At 41.1% G+C, this 22,964-nt stretch overlaps 1 protein-coding gene across 2 annotated transcripts; it reads right to left on the reverse strand.

Moving 5' to 3' along the window:
- Positions 1-2,238: 2,238 nt before the first annotated feature.
- Positions 2,239-22,083, reverse strand: LOC115029072 (uncharacterized). 2 transcript variants are annotated; one of them, XM_085830987.1, is made up of 4 exons: positions 22,001-22,083; positions 13,571-13,697; positions 12,601-12,696; positions 2,239-4,259 (listed from the first exon to the last, which is right to left on the reverse strand). In XM_085830987.1, the coding sequence occupies exons 1-4, from the start codon at positions 22,004-22,006 to the stop codon at positions 2,983-2,985; spliced, it is 1,506 nt and encodes a 501-aa protein (XP_085687113.1). In that variant the 5' UTR covers positions 22,007-22,083; the 3' UTR covers positions 2,239-2,982. The 2 variants fall into 2 exon arrangements, with proteins under 2 accessions (XP_085687113.1, XP_085687114.1); XM_085830988.1 differs by lacking the exon at positions 12,601-12,696.
- Between the last annotated feature and the right edge of the window lie 881 nt (positions 22,084-22,964).

Here is a 22,964-nt window from a genome sequence, read left to right on the forward strand (position 1 = left end):
TTGGGCCTCAGATAGCAGGGGAAGGTTTAGGGGTGTCCAGCCTTTGAGGTAGCCAAGGCATTTTAAAAATAAGGTAATGTGTGTGTCTTTTCATTCTTGAATCCAAAAATAGCTCCTGGGCAGGTGCACACGTGTGACCCACCTGAAACCCAAAGCGGTGTAACGAAAACTCACCACTACAAATATACAACTAGTTACTCTGGGTCAATTAGGAATAAGCACTTAAAATGAAGAATCCCGTGAATGCCTAAATAAAACTACCCAAGTATTAAGGAAATTGAAAGTACACGTCAGGAATTCCAACTTTTGATAAGATGGAGTGGGGAGAGGAAATGAGAGGCATAACACTGGTTCTAAAGGACAGTGGCTGTGTCACACATGTGGCTAGAGAGTAATAAAAATATGAAGTTGAGTAGGAAATGAAAGGTCTCTTCCTAAGCTTGGTGTTTTCTTTGGCATGGCAGCACAGTTGTCTTCACACAATACGCAGTGCTTACACGAGCTTTTCATCACATTTTCAAGTAAACAAGGATCTCATTCTGGGTTTCTCTACTTGCTATGAAAGATTATTTTCTTTCTGTTGTTTCTAACAACAATAACATATGTGAAGCTTTTCAAGTGTTCACCTCTACATAGTATCTCATAAACATCAAATATTATCGTGCATGTTACCAAATGAAAAGGAGGAATGATTTTTTTAAATGGGATGAAATAATAAATGAATGTGTATCTTTTTGTTTGTTTGTTTTGGTTTTTCGAGACAGAGTTTCTCTGTATAGCCCTGGCTGTCCTGGATCTCACTCTGTAGACCAGGCTGGCCTCGAACTCAGAAATCCACCTGCCTCTGCCTCCTGAGTGCTGGGATTAAAGGCGTGCGCCACCACTGCCCGGCATGAATGTGTGTCTTACAATGTTTCCTATTTCAGAAAACTGTTAAATAATATTAAACAGTACCAGAGCACATAAATGGTAAAATATAACTTAATGTACTTTTTTATGAGGAATATTTTATGTGATGAATGAATATACTAATATTAGAATTAGAATCAAAATTGAAAAGCAATCATTTATCAAAGCTCTATGAAGATCAGATGTATATGTGTCTATGTAAATGTATATATGAAACACACATGTATTTCAGGATGTATAGTTGACCATTTAATAACGAGAAGTCAATTATTTCAAACTTATTCTCTACTTCAGCAGTTCTTTAATTTCTTCTGAAAACATGTTCAAGAGTTCTCTCAGAGCTAAAGTTCATCATGTTATAATTGTGTATTTCAGCCAATGTGAATGACTATCAAAAATGTGTGCACTATAAGGCTGAAGAGGTTCTATAGTAAATTTTTGTCAGAATTTGATGTAAAATACAAGAGTCAAAAAGGGCATAACTTTATTTTTATAAAACATATTATAAAAGTGATTGTGATAAGTTGATAAATAATGATATAACACCAAGGATAATATGCTAAAAATTACATGAAGCACATCAACATTAGGAGCCGACTAAATATCCCACAATTCCCCAGTAATAAGTAATTAAAATGTTACTTAGGTCCTTTATGTTCTCATTTGTTTCTTTGCTTTGATAAACACCATGGGGCTGGTGAGATGGCTCAGTGGGTAAGGGCACCCGACTGCTCTTCCGAAGGTCAGGAGTTCAAATCCCAGCAACCACATGGTGGCTCACAACCATCCTTAACGAAATCTGAATCCTTCCTCTGGAGTGTCTGAGGACAGCTACAGTGTACTTACATATAATAAATAAATTTAAAAAAAAAAAAAAAGATAAACACCATGACCCAAAAACTGCTTGGGGAAGAAAGGGTGTATTTCATCTTACACATTACAGTCCATCCTTGAAGGAATCCAAGGCAGGTACTTAAGGCAGAAACCTGAGCAAAGGGAATGGAGGAATGCTATTTGCTGGCTCATTCCTAGTCTCATTTTCAGGGACCTTTCTTATAGAGCTCAGGTCCACAGCCTAGGGACAGTATTGCCCACAGTGGACTGGACCCTTCTACATCAATTGCACTCAAGAGACTGTAACACTCACACTCACAGGTCAATCTGATAGAGATCATTCTTCAGCTGAGGTTCCTTCTTTTTAGGTGTCTCAGGTGGACAGCCAGTATTAGCCTTCACACCTCACAAAAGTAGTTTTTCTATCTTAATAAAAAAAACTATATAAAACTTAGAAAAAAGCAGTAAAAAAAAGAATGCAATACTAACCACACATTAATAACAGCTTGTTTTTATTTACAAAAATTAATAAACATCATGTTCCAATAATGTATCTATGGTCTTTGTGGAAAAAAAAAAGACTCGGAAACCTCAGGACTCAGTCTTGTTCTTTTGATAAAATCACTAGTCCTTGTGATCTTATCACTTGACAAAATTGAGCTTATAATTTGGATTGATAACATACTGATGTCCTCACAGACTTATCTGCATGGTTCCAAAGTGTGTAATGAGTTCTTATATCAAAACAAACATTTTCCTGCTGATTATAAGCAGTATTTGTTGCTTTGATAAAATTCTATACAACTCTTGGAATTTGTCTCTTATATCTCTTAAGATCCATGTGCTCTTGCAACACACTGTATACAATCCTTCTTACTGTAAGAGTTCGATCGTCTCAGTTTTATGTGCTTGACAGTGTTCCTTCCCGAGTCATTATGCACATAAACAGTTTGATTATAATTCACTTGTGGTGAGTGTGCATTCCCCCCATTACTTACATTTGCAGGGTTTCTGTAAAATGAAAATTTTGATGTTGCATAAGTATAGATTGCTCATCACGGCCATCTTCTTCACATTATAAGATCTCTCCTGCATTTAATGGAAGAGGGTGAATAAGGGTTGAGCTATTATTAAAGGTCTTCCCTTGTTCCTTTCATTTCGAAGGTTCCCCTCTCATATGAATTCTTTAGTGTTGAATTATCAGTAAATGATTATGGAAGGCTTTGCAACATGGTTGAACTAATCTGGGTTTTCTCTAGTATGAATTCTATAGTGTCGAGTAAAGCCTGAGCAGTTTTTAAAGGCTTTCCCACATTGTTCACATTTGTAGGGCTTCTCACCAGTATGGAGTCTCCAATGGTGTTTAAGATTCGAAGACGAGTTAAAGGCCTTGCCACATTCTTCACATTTGTAGGGTTTCTCTCCAGTATGAATTCTTTCATGCTGAGCAAGGCTTGAAGTATAATTAAAAGCTTTGCCACAGTCTTTACATTTGTAGGGTTTCTCTCCAGTATGAATTCTTTGGTGTTGAATTAGATTATAACAATTATTAAAGGCCTTCTCACATTCTTTGCATTTATAGGGTTTTTCTCCACTGTGTATTCGCTGGTGTTTCATAAACGTTGAGCAAATGCTAAAGGCTTTCCCACACTCATTACATTTATATGGTTTCTCTCCAGTATGAATTCTCTGGTGGTAAATAAGGTTTACAGAACAGTAAAAGGCCTTGCCACATTCCTTGCATTTGTAGGGTTTCATGCCAGTATGGATTCGACGATGTTTATACAGATATGAAGAACAGCTAAAGGCCTGCCCACAGTCATCACACTTATAGAGTTTCTCTCCCCTATGAATTTGTTGGTGTTGGTGAAGGCTGGAAGAACAGTTAAAAGCTTTGCCACATTCTTTACATTTGTAGGGTTTCTCCCCAGTATGAGTTCGCTGGTGCTTAGAAAGAATGCAGCGAACATTAAAGGCCATGCCACATTCTTCACATTTGTAAGGTTTCTCTCCAGTGTGAATTCTCTGGTGTTTAGAAAGTGTTGAGTGTACATTAAAAGTCTTTCCACATTCATCACATTTGTAAGGTTTCTCTCCAGTGTGAATTCTCTGATGTTTAGAGAGCGTTGTGCGAACACTAAAGGCCTTGCCACATTCTTCACATTTGTAGGGTTTCTCTCCAGTATGAACTCTTCGGTGAACAATAAGTCCTGAACAATTAGTAAAAGCTTTACCACATTCTTCACATCTGTAGCGTTTCTCTCCAGTATGAATTCTTTGATGCTTACCCAGATATGAAGAACAGTTAAAAGCTTTGCCACACACTTCACATTTGTAGGGTTTTTCGCCAGTATGAATTCTTTGGTGCTGTTTAAGGCTGGAAGAATAGTTAAATGATTTGCCACATTCTTCACATTTGTATGGTCTCTCTCCAGTATGAATTCTTTGATGCTGAATAAGGACTGAGTTCCTATCAAAGGCCTTTCCACACTCTTTACATTTATGGGGTTTTGATCCTGTTAAAAAAGTATTGAAGTATCAATAAAAGCATACCATTATATACTTTATACTATACTTTAAAATATACTTTATATTTATACTGCTCATTCTTTTTATTTTATTTTGTTTTGTTTTGTTTTTGTTTTTTTTCAAGACAGTGTTTCTCTGTGTAGCTCTGGGTGTCCTGGAACTCACTTCGTAGACCAGGCTGGCCTTGAACGCAGAAATCTGCCTGGCTCCCTCCCGAGTGCTGGGATTAAAGGCATGCACCACCACGCCTGGTTGCTCATTCTTAATATGAATACTGTATTACATTTTACCAAAAATAATATAATCACCTTAAAAATCAAATAAAAACGTTTTGGTTAATCTAGGAGCAGCATAAAGCTTTGGTAAGGGAACATGTCTGTCAGTAAACACAAAAGGTACACAATTTCTAGGAGTGCTCATTTAGAAGGTTATAACAACTATTAACCAATGAAGAGAAAAAATATATACGGCTTGAAATCAGGAATAATAATTTTATAAGTAAATGATAACAATATTGGCAATAGATCTATAATATAGGTACCTTAATGTGTTACATTGTCCATCAAGAATACAATAATTGCCTTCCGGTCCACTCGAGCACTGGGGGTGCCTTGCCAGAGGAGTCTCCAGACACCCACAAGGACTCGCACAGGATTCCCCACGGGATCCTAAGACTTCTGGTGAGTGGAACACAGCATCTGCTCCAATCCAATTGCATTAACTAGGGAAGCAGGCAACTGGGCTTGAGCTGGGGCACAAGTCCCTTCCGGTCCACTGGAGCACCGGGGTGCCTTGCCAATAGAGTCTCCAGACACCCACAAGGACCCACACAGGATTCCCCACGGGATCCTAAGACCTCTGGTGAGTGGAACACAGCGTCTGCTCCAATCCAATTGCATTAACTAGGGAAGCAGGCAACTGGGCTTGAGCTGGGGCACAAGTCCCTTCCGGTCCACTGGAGCACCGGGGTGCCTTGCCAATAGAGTCTCCAGACACCCACAAGGACCCGCACAGGATTCCCCACGGGATCCTAAGACCTCTGGTGAGTGGAACACAGCGTCTGCTCCAATCCAATTGCATTAACTAGGGAAGCAGGCAACTGGGCTTGAGCTGGGGCACAAGTCCCTTCCGGTCCACTGGAGCACCGGGGTGCCTTGCCAGTGGAGTCTCCAGACACCCACAAGGACCCACACAGGATTCCCCATGGGATCCTAAGACTTCTGGTGAGTGGAACACAACTTCTGCCAGGAGGCAGGTTCGAACACCAGATATCTGGGCACCTTCCCTGCAAGAATAGAGCTTGCCTGCAGAGATACTCTGACCACTGAAACTAAGGAGAGGGCCAGCCTCCAGGTCTGCTGATAGAGGCTAACAGAGTCACCTGAGGAACAAGCTTTAACAAGAGACAACTATAACAGCTAGCTTCAGAGATTACCAGATGGCGAAAGGCAAACGTAAAATCCTACTAACACAAATCAAGACCACTCACCATCATCAGAACACAGCACTCCCACCCCACCTAGTCCAAGGCACCCCAACACAACCGAAAATCTAGACCCAGATTTAAAAGCATATCTCATGATGATGGTAGAGGACATCAAGAAGGACTTTCATAACTCACTTAAAGAAATACAGGAGAACATTGCTAAAGAGTTACAGGTCCTTAAAGAAAAACAGGAAAACACAACCAAACAGGTAGAAGTCCTTAAAGAAAAACAGGAAAACAAATCCAAACAGGTGATGGAAATGAATAAAACCATACTAGACCTAAAAATGGAAGTAGACACAATGAAGAAAACCCAAAGTGAGGCAACGCTGGAGATAGAAACCCTAGAAAAGAAATCTGGAACCATAGATTCGAGCATCAGCAACAGAATACAAGAGATGGAAGAGAGAATCTCAGGTGCAGAAGATTCCATAGAGAACATCGGCACAACACTCAAAGAAAATACAAAATGCAAAAGGATCCTAACTCAAAACATCCAGGAAATACAGGACACAATGAGAAGACCAAACCTACGGATAATAGGAGTTGATGAGAATGAAGATTTTCAACTAAAAGGGCCAGCAAATATCTTCAACAAAATAATAGAAGAAAACTTCCCAATCCTAAAAAAAGAGATGCCCATGATCATACAAGAAGCCTACAGAACTCCAAATAGACTGGACCAGAAAAGAAATTCCTCCCGACACATAATAATCAGAACAACAAATGCACTAAATAAAGATAGAATATTAAAAGCAGCAAGGGAGAAAGGTCAAGTAACATATAAAGGCAGGCCTATCAGAATTACACCAGACTTTTCACCAGAGACTATGAAAGCCAGAAGAGCCTGGACAGATGTTGTACAGACACTAAGAGAACACAAATGCCAGCCCAGGCTACTATACCCAGCCAAACTCTCAATTACCATAGATGGAGAAACCAAACTATTCCACGACAATAACAAATTCACACATTATCTTTCCACGAATCAGGCCCTTCAAAGGATAATAACAGAAAAAAAAAATACAAGAACGGAAATCACGCCCTAGAAAAAGCAAGAAAGTAATCCCTCTACGAACCTAAAAGAAGACTGCCACAAGAACAGAATGTGAACTCTAACAACAAAATTAAAAAGAAGCAACAATTACTTTTCCTTAATATCTCTTAATATCAATGGACTCAATTCCCCAATAAAAAGACATAGACTAACAGACTGGCTACACAAACAGGACCCAACATTCTGCTGCTTACAGGAAACCCATCTCAGGGAAAAAGACAGACACTACCTCAGAGTGAAAGGCTGGAAAACAATTTTCCAAGCAAATGGTCTGAAGAAACAAGCTGGAGTAGCCATTCTGATATCGAATAAAATCGACCTCCAACCCCAAGTTATCAAAAAAGACAAGGAGGGACACTTCATACTCATCAAATGTAAAATCCTCCAAGAGGAACTCTCAATTCTGAATATCTATGCCCCAAATGCAAGGGCAGCCACATTCATTAAAGAAACTTTAGTAAAGCTCAAAGCACACATTGCACCTCACACAATAATAGTGGGAGACTTCAACACACCACTTTCATCAATGGACAGATCGTGGAAACAGAAACTGAACAGGGACACAGTGAAACTAACAGAAGTTATGAAACAAATGGACTTAACAGATATCTACAGAACATTTTATCCTAAAACAGAAGCATATACCTTCTCAGCACCTCACGGGACCTTCTCCAAAATTGACCATATAATTGGTCACAAAAGAGGCCTCAACAGATAAAAAAATATTGAAATTGTCCCATGCATCCTATCAGACCACCGTGGACTAAGGCTGATCTTCAATAACAACATAAATAATGGAAAGCCAACATTCATGTGGAAACTGAATAACACTCTTCTCAATGATACCTTGGTCAAGGATGGAATAAAGAAAGAAATTAAAGACTTTTTACAGTTTAATGAAAATGAAGCCACAACATACCCAAAACTATGGGACACAATGAAAGCATTTCTAAGAGGGAAACTCATAGCTCTGAGTGCCTCCAAAAAGAAACTAGAGAGAGCACACACTAGCAGCTTGACAACACATCTCAAAGCTCTAGAAAAAAAGGAAGAAAATTCACCCAAGAGGAGTAGACAGCAGGAAATAATCAAACTCAGGGGTAAAATCAACCAAGTGGAAACAAGAAGAACTATTCAAAGAATTAACCAAACGAGGAGTTGGTTCTTTGAGAAAATCAACAAGATAGATAAACCCTTAGCTAGACTCACTAGAGGGCACAGGGACAACATCCTAATTAACAAAATCAGAAATGAAAAGGGAGACATAACAACAGATCCTGAAGAAATCCAAAACACCATCAGATCCTTCTACAAAAGGCTATACTCAACAAAACTGGAGAACCTGGACGAAATGGACAAATTTCTAGACAGATACCAGGTACCAAAGTTAAATCAGGATCAAGTTAACGAGCTAAACAGTCCCATATCCCCTAAAGAAATAGAAGCAGTCATTAATAGTCTCCCAGCCAAAAAAAGCCCAGGACCAGATGGGTTTAGTGCAGAGTTCTACCAGACCTTCAAAGAAGATCTAATTCCATTTCTGCACAAACTATTCCACAAAATAGAAGTAGAAGGAACTCTACCCAACTCATTCTATGAAGCCACAATTACTCTGATACCTAAACCACAGAAAGATCTGATACAAAAGATATCAAACAAAGATAGAGAACTTCAGACCAATTTCCCTTATGAATATAGATGCAAAAATACTCAATAAAATTCTCGCTAACCGAATCCAAGAACACATTAAAGCAATCATCCATCCTGACCAAGTAGGTTTTATTCCAGGAATGCAGGGATGGTTTAATATACGGAAATCCATCAACGTAATCCATTATATAAACAAAGTCAAAGACAAAAACCACATGATCATCTCGTTAGATGGGGAAAAAGCATTGGACAAGATCCAACACCCATTCATGATAAAAGTCTTGGAAAGATCAGGAATTCAAGGCCCATACCTAAACATGATAAAAGCAATCTACAGCAAACCAGTAGCCAACATCAAAGTAAATGGTGAGAAGCTTGAAGCAATCCCTCTAAAATCAGGGACTAGACAAGGCTGTCCACTTTCTCCATACCTATTCAACATTGTACTTGAAGTCCTAGCCAGAGCAATTCGACAACAAAAGGAGATCAAAGGGATACAAATTGGAAAAGATGAAGTCAAAATATCACTTTTTGCAGATGATATGATAGTATATATAAGTGACCCTAAAAATTCCACCAGAGAACTCCTAAGCCTGATAAACAGCTTCGGTGAAGTAGCTGGATATAAAATTAACTCAAACAAATCAATGGCCTTTCTCTACACAAAGAATAAACAGGCTGAGAAAGAAATTAGGGAAACAACACCCTTCTCAATAGTCACAAATAATATAAAATATCTTGGCGTGACTCTAACTAAGGAAGTGAAAGATCTGTATAATAAAAACTTCAAGTCTCTGAAGAAAGAAATTAAAGAAGATCTCTGAAGATGGAAAGATCTCCCATGCTCATGGATTGGCAGGATCAATATAGTAAAAATAGCTATCTTGCCAAAAGCAATCTACAGATTCAATGAAATCCCCATCAAAATTCCAACTCAATTCTTCAACGAATTAGAAAGGGCAATCTCCAAATTCATCTGGAATAACAAAAAACCTAGGATAGCTAAAACTCTTCTCAAGGATAAAAGAACCTCTGGTGGAATCACCATGCCGGACCTAAAGCTGTACTACAGAGCAATTGTGATAAAAACTTCATGGTACTGGTATAGCGACAGACAAGTAGACCAATGGAACAGAATTGAAGACCCTGAGATGAACCCACACACCTATGGTCACTTGATCTTCGACAAGGGAGCTAAAACCATCCAGTGGAAGAAAGACAGCATCTTCAACAAATGGTGCTGGCACAACTGGTTGTTATCATGTAGAAGAATGCGAATTGATCCATTCCTATCTCCTTGTACTAAGATCAAATCTAAGTGGATCAAGGAACTTCACATAAAACCAGAGACACTGAAACTTATAGAGGAGAAAGTGGGGAAAAGCCTTGAAGATATTGGCACAGGGGAAAGATTCTTGAATAGAACAGCAATGGCTTGTGCTGTAAGATCGAGAATTGACAAATGGGACCTCATGAAGCTGCAAAGCTTCGGCAAGGCAAAAGACACTGTCAATAAGACAAAAAGACCACCAACAGATTGGGAAAGGATCTTTACCTATCGTAAATCAGATAGGGGACTAATATCCAATATATATATAAAGAACTCAAGAAGGTGGACTCCAGAAAATCAAATAACCCCATTAAAAAATGGGGCTCAGAACTGAACAAAGAATTCTCACCTGAGGAATACCGAATGGCAGAGAAGCACATGAAAAAATGTTAAACATCCTTAATCATCAGGGAAATGCAAATCAAAACAACCCTGAGATTCCACCTCACACCAGTCAGAACGGCTAGGATCAAAAATTCAGGTGACAGCAGATGCTGGCGAGGATGTGGAGAAAGAGGAACACTCCTCCATTGTTGGTGGGATTGCAAGCTTGTACAACCACTCTGGAAATCAGTCTGGCGGTTCCTTAGAAAATTGGACATAGTACTACCGGAGGATCCAGCAATACCTCTCCTGGGCATATAACCAGAAGATATCCCAACCGGTAAGAAGGACACATGCTCCACAATGTTCATAGCAGCCTTATTTATAATAGCCAGAAGCTGGAAAGAACCCAGATGCCCCTCAACAGAGGAATGGATACAGAAAATGTGGTACATTTACACAATGGAGTACTACTCAGCTATTAAAAAGAATGAATTTATGAAATTCCTAGCCAAATGGATGGACCTGGAAGGCATCATCCTGAGTGAGGTAACACAATCACAAAGGAACTTACACAATATGTACTCACTGATAAGTGGATATTAGCCCAAAACTTAGGATACCCAAGATATAAGATACAGTTTGCTAAACAGATGAAACTCAAGAAGAATGAAGACTGAAGTGTGGACACCATGCCCCTCCTTAGAATTGGGAACAGAACACCCATGGAAGGAGTTACAGAGACAAAGTTTGGAGCTGTGACAAAAGGATGGACCATCTAGAGACTTCCGTATCCAGGGATCCACCCCATAATCAGCTTCCAAAGCTGACACCATTGCATACACTAGCAAGATTTTGCTGAAAGGACCCAGATATAGCTGTCTCTTGTGAAACTATGCCGGAGCCTGGCAAACACAGAAGTGGATGCTCACAGTCAGCTAGTGGATGGATCACAGGGCCCCCAATGGAGGAGCTGGAGAAAGTACCCAAGGAGCTGAAGGGATCTGCAACCCTACGGGTGGAACAACATTATGAACTAACCAGTACCCCGGAGCTCTTGACTATAGCTGCATATGTATCAAAAGATGGCCTAGTCAGCCATCACTGGAAAGAGAGGCCCATTGGACATGCAAACTTTATATGCTCCAATACAGGGGAACGCCAGGGCCAAAAAAAAAAAAAAACTGGGAATGGGTGGGTAGGGAAGTGGGGGGGGAGGGTATGGGGGACTTTTGGGATAGCATTGGAAATGTAATTGAGGAAAAGATGTAATAAAAACTACTAAAAAAAAGAATACAATAATTAATACTGTCATTTAGAAAAATATATATTGGATAGAGCTAATCATATTATCATGTAATGTAAAGGAGTCTCGACTTAAAATCTGAAACGTAGAAAATAGAGTGTCAAGATCAGAAAAAGAGAATAAATTTGGGAGCCAGTAATTTTTGAAAGACTATCAAAGCTGTGCAAATCAAAATTTATCTAGCTGTATAGTTTTCAGCTGTGACTACACACTTCTAAAAGCACCGCATTTAAAAATACTATCATTGACTAAGTGGCAATAAATAAAAGTAAACCCATTGCTCATATAAAACATTATAGGGCCAGCACAATGGCTCAAAAGGTAAGGAGCACTGATTGCAAGTCTGAACATCTCTCCTCCATCCCTACAACCCACAGGCTGGATGAAGAAAGTCAACCCTTGTATTTTATCATCTGATGTCACAATAAGCAGTGCCATGTGCACACACATGCACACCTGCAAACACAGGAAATCTCTGATGAATCTTATTTGGCTCATGAGCATGTAAATGGGGTTAGAGATGCTCATCTGCGGTGTTAATGTGTTACTAAGGCTGTTAGAATGGTGTACCCATTTTCTGAGTCATAGAAAGTAAAGTCTGTTATAATCTAGGCCCTCCCAGGAAAAATAAAAGGACAGGGACCATGGAGATGGTTCCACAGTCAATATGCCTGCCTCACAAGCATGAAGACTGGAGTTTGTACACCAGAACCTTTGTAAATGTAGGGTGGGTATGGTGGCCAGCTTGTCATTCCAGGCATGACGAGGACTAACTCTAAGTTTGACTGAGAGACCCTGTCTCACTGAATAAGGTACACGTGCTGTCAAAGAAGAGTCTCGACATCGACTATGGTCCTCCTCAGGCACATGTGTACATGTGAATGTGTATGCGCATACTCACCCACACAGGCAAACACACACACATGCAAATGTGTATACAGATGAGAACACCACACACACAGATACAAGAAAACAAGTTAGGTATATAAAGGACTTTGTCAGCCACTGTAAACACATAGAAAGCTTCTCAGAGGGAAGGAAGAGGATTGTCGGGGTTACATCATGCAGGAAAAGCCCCTTGATAGTAAGAGACTTCCACCAAAACCCAACTTCTCAATTCCTGTTTTACAAATAGACTCGTCACTTGTGAGCTCTGCTCACTCATTCCTACACACCTAGAGGGATGGTCGCTGACGCTTTCCTCTTCACGCTCCACGGATCTGAACTCTGCTCCAGAAATGTGACCAGGTGTGGCTTAGAGAAAGCAAGACCTGTTTGGAAAAAGAACAAGAGTCTTGTCTTCCCCCCACCCAGGAAATTAACATTTGAACCCAGTTCTGTGCATAGAGGAAAAATGTAGAGATGATAAAGGACTGTGGGAAATTTTATGTGTAAATACTTCTGGAAGACAGGATGCTTAGGAGTAACTTATAACCTGCAGATCCTGAGCCTCATCACAGGAAAAGTCGTAAAACTAATAGTTGAGACACTTTCTTTAACACATGTGTCCAGCACCTCATGGCAGCTTCTAACACTGCCACTGCAGGTGAATACTTTGCACATAAATTTGTTGAATAAGAAAAAGAAAAAGAACGAGAAGAGAAGAGAAGAGAAGAGAAGAGAAGAGAAGAGAAGAGAAGAGAAGAGAAGAGAAGAGAAGAGAAGAGAAGAAAAAGAAACGCGTTTCTTGGATATATGAACAAGAGTTTGCTTTTAAAATGGCCATATGGAACCAATCAACTATCTGGGCAGTGGTGGTGAGTGCCTTCAATCCCAGCATTTAGGAGGTAGAGGGCAGGCAGCTTTCTGAGTTTGACGCCAGCCTGGTCTACAGAGCAAGTCTAGGAAAGCCAGTAGTACACAGAGATACCCTCTCTTGAAAAACCAAAGGTAATGGGGAGAGAGAGAGAGAGAGAGAGAGAGAGAGAGAGAGAGAGAGAGAGAGAGAGAGAGAGAGGATGGAGGGAGGAAGAGAGAGAGAGGGAGAGAGGGAGAGAGGGAGGGAGGAAGGAAGAAAGGAAGGAAGGAAGGGAGGGAGGAAGGAGCTAGTTAAAAGCACAAGCTCCCATGAGATATTCTTCTAAGGCAGGCAGGCAGTCCCATGTTGACAGTGAAATAAGAGTTCACAATGGAAGTGATCCTCACCCAGGAACACAAGGTTGCTGTAATTCTCCAACATCACTTCCTTATACAAGTTCCACTGAGCAGAGTCCAGACATTCACACTCATCTGCAGAGAAATCAATGGCCACATCTGTGAATGACAGAGGGTCCTGAAATAGAAATAAATGAATAGTATAAATTAAATAAATAGGACAGTTAATGATGTCAATACCAAAGTCAGCAAGCTTGCAATCACCTTTTGCCCAAGGTGAGGGGAGAGCTAGAAATGGTTCTAAATTGGTATGTAATGTTGGTTACATTCCTCAAAACAATCTCTACATAAAAGAAAAGAGAATGATATAAGGGCTAACAAACTTACGTGGATATAGTTTTATCAATACAAAATTTAAAATTTAGGTATCCACACACTGTACATTTAGTGTGGTATGTTTACGTTCTATGCCAGGCATTACATACATCCTCACAGGGGAAAGGCACGGTAAGAAGGCCTCTCCACACTTAGTATACACCACGCTGAGAGCGAAGTGCAGTGAAGATGCAGACCCGATGCAGCAGCTCTGGGCTGAGGTGTCTGAGTGTGCACTTATCCACAGGTGGATCCAGGACAAGTGCACCAAGGGACAGGAGTCTGAGCAGCCAAGGGGAGAATAAAGGAAGACTGAGAGGAAATGGAAGTGCAAGAGTTTTATACATTTGCACATTTCAAACAGGAAAAATAGCACTTGGAATATATTTACACTAAATGTGAGCCTAACTTTTAAATACACTAAATGCAATTCTAACACTTTGTCTCTTTCTCCCTCTCTCTGTCATGTATTCAGGCATCTGCTATGTTCCTAAGGCAGAGTTAGAACTGGTGACCGCATTGCTCTTCAAAGGTCTAGTGTTATCAATACATGACACTACACTTCATTTTCTTTCTCTAATTTTTAACTTTTCTACATTTAAGCTCACTTGTTTTTCTTAAATCAGTGTATAAATTTCTACAATGATCTGTGAGGTTAGTAATAGTTTTACTGTTTATGATAATCTTATAAAAATGAGGGATTTACATGTTAATGAGGGATTATATAACATTAGATAAATGTGTTTACTTTGCATGGTTTTTAAATAAGCTTAAATATGTTATTCAAACAAATAATTTTATACTTAAAATGCTTAAAAGCCTGTCTTCCAGGCTTCTGAAATACACACTCCAGGACTGTCACACACAATCATGATTCTGTGCAATAGTACCTACCCTAAGCATCATGCTCCTACCTGACTCCATTGTGCACACGCTGGCCAATACTTCCTGTGCCTCTCTTCCTCAGACCACTGGCCCATTGGAGACACCTGTGTTATTTCTACTTTGCTGAGATTAAATTCCTTGGACTCTCTCTATGGCTAAGATCATCTTTTACTTGACTTTCCAGGTCTGAAGTAATAATCCCATTCATATTGTCACAGACAATCCCCCATGTTCTGAGGCTCAACTGGACTGCGCTGCACATAAGTGCATATACATGTGAACCAATGTAGTGCCTCTACTTTCCTTGCTTTTCAAGACCTTCTGCAGCCTGTCAAAAGATTTCCTGATGATGACGGCACAATGCAAAGTCACAGGGGTTACCTGAGCAGTGTGTAGGCTGGTTTCAGAATTTATTCTCATGTGAAATGTGCAAAGCAAAGCTGTTGGAAAGGATCATGGGTAACAGCAGCATTGATACTCAACTGGTGTCAATGTAAATTGGAGCAGACACAGTGAAAACCACTCTGTACCTTCTTAAAAAAAAAAATCAAAATATAACTACTTAAGAGATCCAGCTACTCCAATCCTAAGTAAACAGCTCCAAAGGAACTGAACCAAGTCTGCATTTCCAGGAAAAGAGCAACTTGGTCCTGGTGGGTAGTTTTGATACTTGCATGTATCCACTTTCCACGACACTGTTGCTCTCCAGGTCTGCACTGTCAATGAGGCAACCCTGTCAACAGTGGCCTCTCCAGGCGTCTTACAGTACCAAGTGGCAGCTGCTTTCCATCACATTTTCATGCCTTCAAAATCAACACTATTTGGGAGAGTCATACACTACCAAGTCCAGTTGTTGAAGTCCAGTCTGGGCCCCCTCTGCAACACTCCACACAGCTCCAAGTGCTGTGGAAATACTCACAGAAGACAGAACCTCAATGTTGCTGGTCCTTTTTTAATCACAACTTATTTCTCAGTCCCAGCTAACAAATATTAATTGTCCCAGTAAAGTAATGGGTTCATGTCAGTCGTGCTGGTCTTTTGGTAATCACAACTCACTCTTCAGTACCAGCTGAAGAGAAACCAGAAAAAGGTAGGGGGAGCAAATGGAAGATTGTGGGAGTCCTTTGAAACCTCAAGCTTGCCTCCAATGACACACCTCCAACCAGGCCACACCTCTTAATCCTTCCCAAGCAGTTCACCAATGGAGACCAAGTATTCAAGTATAGGAACCTATGGCACCATTTTCATTCAAACCACCACAGAAAGTTTTTCTGTTTTGTACATACAAAGCTCGACATATACTATGGTACATGCATTTTTTAAAACTTTCCTGGTACAATTCATGCAGCTTAGCTGGGACTAAGAAATCATCTGTGATTAAAAGGAGACCAGCATCATTAAGGTACTATCTTTTGAGGGTTATTTCTTCAGAGTCGGCACAGGGAGACTGTGGTGGAAAGGACTAACATGGCATTTCATACTACCATCTGGACTTCATAGTGGATGATTCTCCCTCATGGTACTGATGCTGAAGCCATGCAGGCAAGGAAAATAAGCTGGGATTTAGCACTGTAAAAGGCCAGGAGAGGAATTGGTGGCAAGTGCAGCCTCAGTTGCAGTGGAGCCCCCATGAGTGACAGAGTGATAGAAACCAAATACAAGCAAATGTCATAAGACCATATACCATGATCAGGTTGCTTGTATCCTGAAAATTTAGGATTGTTTCAATCTGATATTTGACAGAGGCAAAAAAACATATACTGGAAAAAAGATAACACCTTCAATAAATGATGCTTGGAAAACTGGATGACCGCATGCAGAAGAATGAAACTAGACCTATATCTATTGCCCTGCACAAACTTTGATCCAAGTGGATCAAACCTTCATTTTGAAACTTGAAACACTAAACTGCTAGGAGAACATATAAGCAGTATTTTGCAAAATATAGGTTCACCAAAGAATGTTTTAAACATGACTACTTTTGCCCACAAATTAAGACCAATGATGGAGAGATGGGATTTCATAGAACTAAAAAATTAGGTATAGCTAAGTGTTGCAGACCACATCTGGCATTAACTTTGGCTGAGTTCTTGCCTATGATTAATCATGAATGAGTCTGCTGACATCTGTCTTTGTTTTTACTTAAGAAGTACATTACAGGCCGGGCGTGGTGGCGCACGCCTTTAATCCCAGCACTTGGGAGGCAGAGGCAGGCGGATTTCTGAGTTCGAGGCCAGCCTGGTCTACAGAGTGAGTTCCAGGACAGCCAGGACTACACAGAGAAACCCTGTCTCGAAAAACCAAAAAAAAAAAAGAAAAAAAAAAAAAAAAAAGAAGTACATTACATCCTGCCAAGTTCCTGTGCTTTAGCATATGTCCTTGAGAGACTGCCCAAGCCTGAACAAAATGGCCATAAGCATTTACGGTCATTGTCTAACTTCCTGGAGTTGGTCAAGTTTTCTGGTGCTTGCCTTTAAAAGACACTGAGAAAACACACTCACAGCTGGCATGGTATTGACCAGAAGCCCTCCAAGCTCTGTCTCTTGCATCTTCGTACTTTTTCCTATAATCATTCTCACTCCTCCGGGTTCCCCGGCTGACTGACAGGCAGCCTCCAGCAGCTCAGGAAACAACCAACTGAGCTAAGCAGAACCCCACAGGATGGGAGAGAACCTCTGGCATCTGCCCATCTGTCTGGGGATCAATACCCAAAATATACAAAGAACTCAAAAAAACAAAGATTTAAGGAAACTAATGACACAATTTACAAAATGAGCTAGGAATTTAAACAGAATTCTCAGTAGAAGAAATGAAAATGGCTAAAAAGAAAGATGTATCTCAAAACCTGTTCATCATCTTTAGCTATTCGGGGAAAAAACATTCAAACAACTGAGATTCTCTCTCACCATAGCTAGAAAGGCTAAGATCAACAAAATAACTGACAACAAATGCTGGCAAGGTCTGGATAAAAAGAAACCGTCACTGTTGCTAAGACTGCAAACGTACAGCAACTCTGGATATCAGCATGAAGACTTTATCAACAGCTAAATGTTCATGTACCATAAGAGTCAGCTACACCACTCGTCGGCACGTGCAAGGACTGTACATCCTCCTCCACAAAACCCAGCTCTGCCAGGTGGGTTACTTCTCTGTTCATAATAGCTAGGAAATACAAATGATCTAAATCTCCTTTAACTGACAAATGAATAATAAAAACGTCATATCCTCACACAACGGCACACTATTTAAGCTGTGTGATGGTTTGTATATTCTTGCACATATTTGGAGCATCTGGCCTTGTTGGAATAGGTGTGACCTGGTTGGAGTAGGTGTGTCACTGTGGGTGTGGACTTACCCTAGTTGCCTGGAAGTCAGTATTCCACCAGCAGCCTTTGGATGAAGATGTAGAACTCTCAGCTCTGCCTGTGCCATGTCTGCCTAGATACTGCCATGCTCCAACCTTGATGATAATAGACTGAACCTCTGAACCTGTAAGCCAGCCCCAAGTAAATGTTGTTTTTATAAGACTTGCCTTGATCATGGTGTCTGTTCACAGCAGTAAAACCCTAACTAAGACAGAAGTTGGTACCAGGAGTGGGGTATTGCTATGATAGGCCTGACCATGCTTTTATTTGAAAGAATGTGGATTTTGGGACTTTGGATATGGAACACAGTGGATTGCTTTAAATGGGGCTTAATGAGTCATCCTAGTAGGAATATGGAAGACTTTTTTGATATGAGTAATTTGAACTGTGTTGACCTGGCCCAAGAGATTTCAAAGGAGAAGTATTTCAGTATGTGGCATAAAGACTATTTTTGTGGTATTTTGGTGAAGAATGTGGCTACTTTTTGCCCTTGTCTGAAAAGTCTGCCTGAGGCTAAGGTAAAGAGACTTGGATTAATTGCAGTAATTGCATTGACAAATGAAGTTTCAAAAAAGCCCAGCAGAGATTTTGTTCTCTGGTTAAGTCTCACAAAGAGAAGTTTGAACAAGCATAGCAAACTTAGAAAGGAAAAATATAAAATATACGGTTCGAGTATTAAGGGGTACCAGGAAGTGAAATGGAACAAAATCCTGTGTTCTAGGAAATAACAGATTAAGGGAGTGGGACTTTGGGGCAAGATCCTACCCAGCTAAATTTAGGTCCAGGCATGGTGGTACACACCTTTAATCCCAGGAGACAGGCACACTGATCTCTGCATTCAAGGTCAACCTACAGAACAAGATCCAGGATAGCTAAGTTTAGGCAGTGAAGGATTTGGAAAACAGAAAGCCAGTGACAATGTAATAGTACAAGTGGGTCATGTTCTAGTTCCTGCAAGCAGCAGAACTCCCGCAGCTTCAGCCATGTGGCTCTGGCTCTAGAGTTAAGAATGGAAGGAATTACTGGGACAATTGATGCTGGTTAGCTGGAGCTAAGAAATTAGCAGTGATTAAGAAGAGACCAGTATCACTGAGGTGAAATCTTCTGGGAGCACAAAGCAGCTGTGTTCCAGAGATAGCCAAGGTTGTACCTTGTGCTGCAGCTGGACTTGGTAATGTGTAAGAGTCACCCAGGTGGTACTGGTTTTGAAGGCATGAAGGTGTCATGAAGAACAACTGAGACTTGGCACTGTGAGAAGTCATAGAAGGCCATTGGAGAAGGTATAGCCTCAGCTGTAGTTGATGGCCCAGGACTGCAGGGGTCATGCAAAGTATTTGAGGCTTGGTACCATGAAGAGAGCCTATGAGAGGCTATTGGTGAAGCTTAGTTGGAGTGGAACACCCCAGTATATTGGAGACGTCAGTACCATGGGATTAATCCAAGTCTCTTCACCTTAGCCTCAGGCAGACTTTTCAGACAAGGGCAAAAAGTAGCCACATTCTTCACCAAAATACCACAAAAATAGTCTTTATGCCACATACTGAAATACTTCTCCTTTGAAATCTCTTGGGCCAGGTCAACACAGTTCAAATTACTCATATCAAAAAAGTCTTCCATATTCCTACTAGGATGACTCATTAAGCCCCATTTAAAGCAATCCACTGTGTTCCATATCCAAAGTCCCAAAATCCACATTCTTTCAAATAAAAGCATGGTCAGGCCTATCATAGCAATACCCCACTCCTGGTACCAACTTCTGTCTTAGTTAGGGTTTTACTGCTGTGAACAGACACCATGATCAAGGCAAGTCTTATAAAAACAACATTTACTTGGGGCTGGCTTACAGGTTCAGAGGTTCAGTCTATTATCATCAAGGTTGGAGCATGGCAGTATCTAGGCAGACATGGCACAGGCAGAGCTGAGAGTTCTACATCTTCATCCAAAGGCTGCTGATGGAAGACTGACTTCCAGGAAACTAGAGTGAGGGTCTTAAGCCCACACCCACAGTGACACACCACTCCAACCAGTTCGCACCTATTCCAACAAGGCCACACCTCCAAATGGTGCCACTCCCTGGTCCAAGAATATACAAACAATGACAGTGGCATTAACTAGAAAGTGTCCATATTATTTTAATATAGTTAGATAATACATAGAGGGCTGGTGAGATGGCTCAGTGGGTAAGAGCACCCGACTGCCTTCTAAGGTCCGAAGTTCAAATCCCAACAACCACACTGTGGCTTATAACCATATATAATGAGATTTGACTCCCTCTTCTGGAGTGTCTGAAGACAGCTACAGTGTACTTACATATAATAAAAATAAATACATCTTTTAAAAAATACATAGAAAATACTGGTATTTACGATAATGTAGTTTAAAGTCCATGCTTCTTAGATATAGATTTTAATGCTGGAAGTCAGTCTCCAGCATACAAATCAATTTGACTTAAGTGTGACAAAAACAGCACAAATGGCAGAGTGAGGAGACAGGTGTATAGAAAGGACAGGGTGTGCAGCCGACTGTATACAAAGGACGGGGTGAGCAGCCAGCTGTTTACAATCCCAGTTCCCTGAGTGAGCCACAGCTTTTCAACTTCATCTCTCAATCTTTCCACAAGAAAACAAATTTCTTAAATCGCAGTCTCTGGTGCAATTTTATGTGGTAATATCTTCTAATATTTTTCAGTCTGTACTATAGGATCAGTGATAGCTGGGATGGTACAAAGCTCAGAGCGTCCCCTCTATGTGTTTTGTTTTGTTTTTTCCTCATACAGGTGTGTGAATGTGAGGGTTCTGTCACAGTGGGTAAAGGAGGGATTCCTATCCAAAGTGAGCCGCCCTGAAAACTAACAATTTATCACAAAGAAAACGGGACGAACATCCCATACACCAAACTCCCCCGCAGAACTCACTGTCCTGGAAACTATGAGCCACACGAACTTGCTCTAGATTTCCTGAGGGATCTGGCAACAGCAATATGAAAGCTAGTAACAGCAAGCTTCCCCAGCCAAGGGGCGGTGTGAGCTCTCATCATAGCCCGCCTCTGGCACGGTCAGCCAAGCCACCCTGCTCTAGCCATGTGGTGTGTCACAGTGTAGCTCCTTGCTCCATTATCATAAAGTAAAATTGAGTTAATGTGCATTTTCCCTCCTGCCATACGATTCTAGGTACACCTGAGCTTTTAAAGTCACAACATATCGATCAAAGTAAGACGTAAACTCATTACACATTGACATTTAAGGGTGGAATCATATTCCTACAACACCCTCTTTAAATCTGGTATTTTAAAAGTAGCCTAGCCGGGCGTGGTGGCGCACGCCTTTAATCCCAGCACTCGGGAGGCAGAGGCAGGCGGATTTCTGAGTTCGAGGCCAGCCTGGTCTACAAAGTGAGTTCCAGGACAGCCAGAGCTATACAGAGAAACCCTGTCTCGAAAAACAAAAAAACAAAAAAACAAACAAAAAAAAAGTAGCCTAAAGGTATTGAAAAGCCTTGGGCAATAGCGCTCTTTTGAAGATCTTCGCATAGACTTGTGGGAAATGCAGTCCCTCTAATCATGACGTCACTAGACAGGACTCAGCTTTCCGATCTCCATTCTTGCACTAGCAGGCCACCTCTCAGGTCCCTGAAACACATGATTGACTCTGGCAGTCGCTCCGTCCTTACAGAGCATTCGCTCCTGGCACCGTAGGTGCACCCCACCCCTGCACTGTGGCCAAGCCTATTGCCACAGTGCACATCCAAGTGGGCTTCTCTCCGCCTCCCGCCCAGCCCTTCCCGGCTCCCTGCACGCCGGACCCGCCCACCCTCAGAGTTCATGAGGTTTGCAAGTCTAGGCTGCACCCGGGACCAACCTCCATGTTAAGCGCGAAGAACAAGCCACACTGTCCCAACTTTGAGAACGCCGCAGAGTTTGGAGAATCACAAATGCAAAATGAACCCGGAAGCATAGAGAGCAGAGTCCTGTCTAGCGGGGTCATGCAGAGAGAGACTACATTTCCCAGAAGTCTGTGCGAAGGACTGCCCTGAACCAAAGAAGGCAGAGAGAGGATTTATAGGTCATGGATTGTATTTAACAGGAATTAGGCGCCTTTAAAAATCCCAAATTTACAAGAGGCATTTTGGGAATATGAGTGCAGTCTTTGACAGTAACGTGTATTAAGTTTACTTCTTACTCTGATCAATGCTGTGTCTTAAAAAGCTCAGGGGTTTGAGACAGAAGAATCACAAGTCTATGTCTCAAATTACACAGTACCAAAAGAGATGGGGGCTACTCACTGGTGAAGCACTTGCCTGGAGTGAAGGAGACCTTGGTTTAACACCCATTATGGCACTAAATCAAAGAGGAAAACAAAAACAAAACACAGAACAGTTTTGGTGTGTAAACTTAAATCCACAGTTTGGGGCGTATGTGGGCCAGGAAACAGAGATATCTCTGACCGATAAGCCCGAGAAACTCTTTGAGATTTTTTACCTGTCCTTGGTCTCTTGTCCACACGTTCCTCCATTAATCCGTGTAAACAATTTAATATTTGAGAGAGCTGTACCAGAGCTTTACCGGATTCTCTTTTACAATCTCACACAACTATTCACCACCAGATGTTCTCCCAACTCCTGGCTCTACTCCCAATGGGAGGAAACTGATCTTGGGCTCAATATGGCCAGTGAACTGACTCTTGACACACTATTAATCACTCATAGGATTTCTGTCATAAGAGATTGCCACGGATCACCACAGTCGGGTATGAGGGTCCCTGGAATGAGGGTCCTTGAAGCTAGGTGGGTAAGGTTTTGGCGGTGACAAACAGAAACAAACAC

This window comes from Mus caroli, unplaced genomic scaffold (assembly GCF_978045245.1).
Source record: "Mus caroli unplaced genomic scaffold, Mus_caroli_1 scaffold_15, whole genome shotgun sequence".
In the NCBI taxonomy this organism is placed as follows: domain Eukaryota; kingdom Metazoa; phylum Chordata; class Mammalia; order Rodentia; family Muridae; genus Mus; species Mus caroli.

What these genes read in the sequence shown, in the direction of transcription:
- LOC115029072 (XM_085830987.1), bottom strand. An exon ending in CAGCAACCTTGTGTTCCTGG is followed by an intron (nt 12,697 to 13,570) that starts GTGAGGATCACT and finishes TTTTCCAAACAG; the next exon opens with GTCTTGCTTTCTCTAAGCCA. An exon ending in GTCAGCGACCATCCCTCTAG is followed by an intron (nt 4,260 to 12,600) that starts GTGTGTAGGAAT and finishes CTTTTTTAACAG; the next exon opens with GATCAAAACCCCATAAATGT.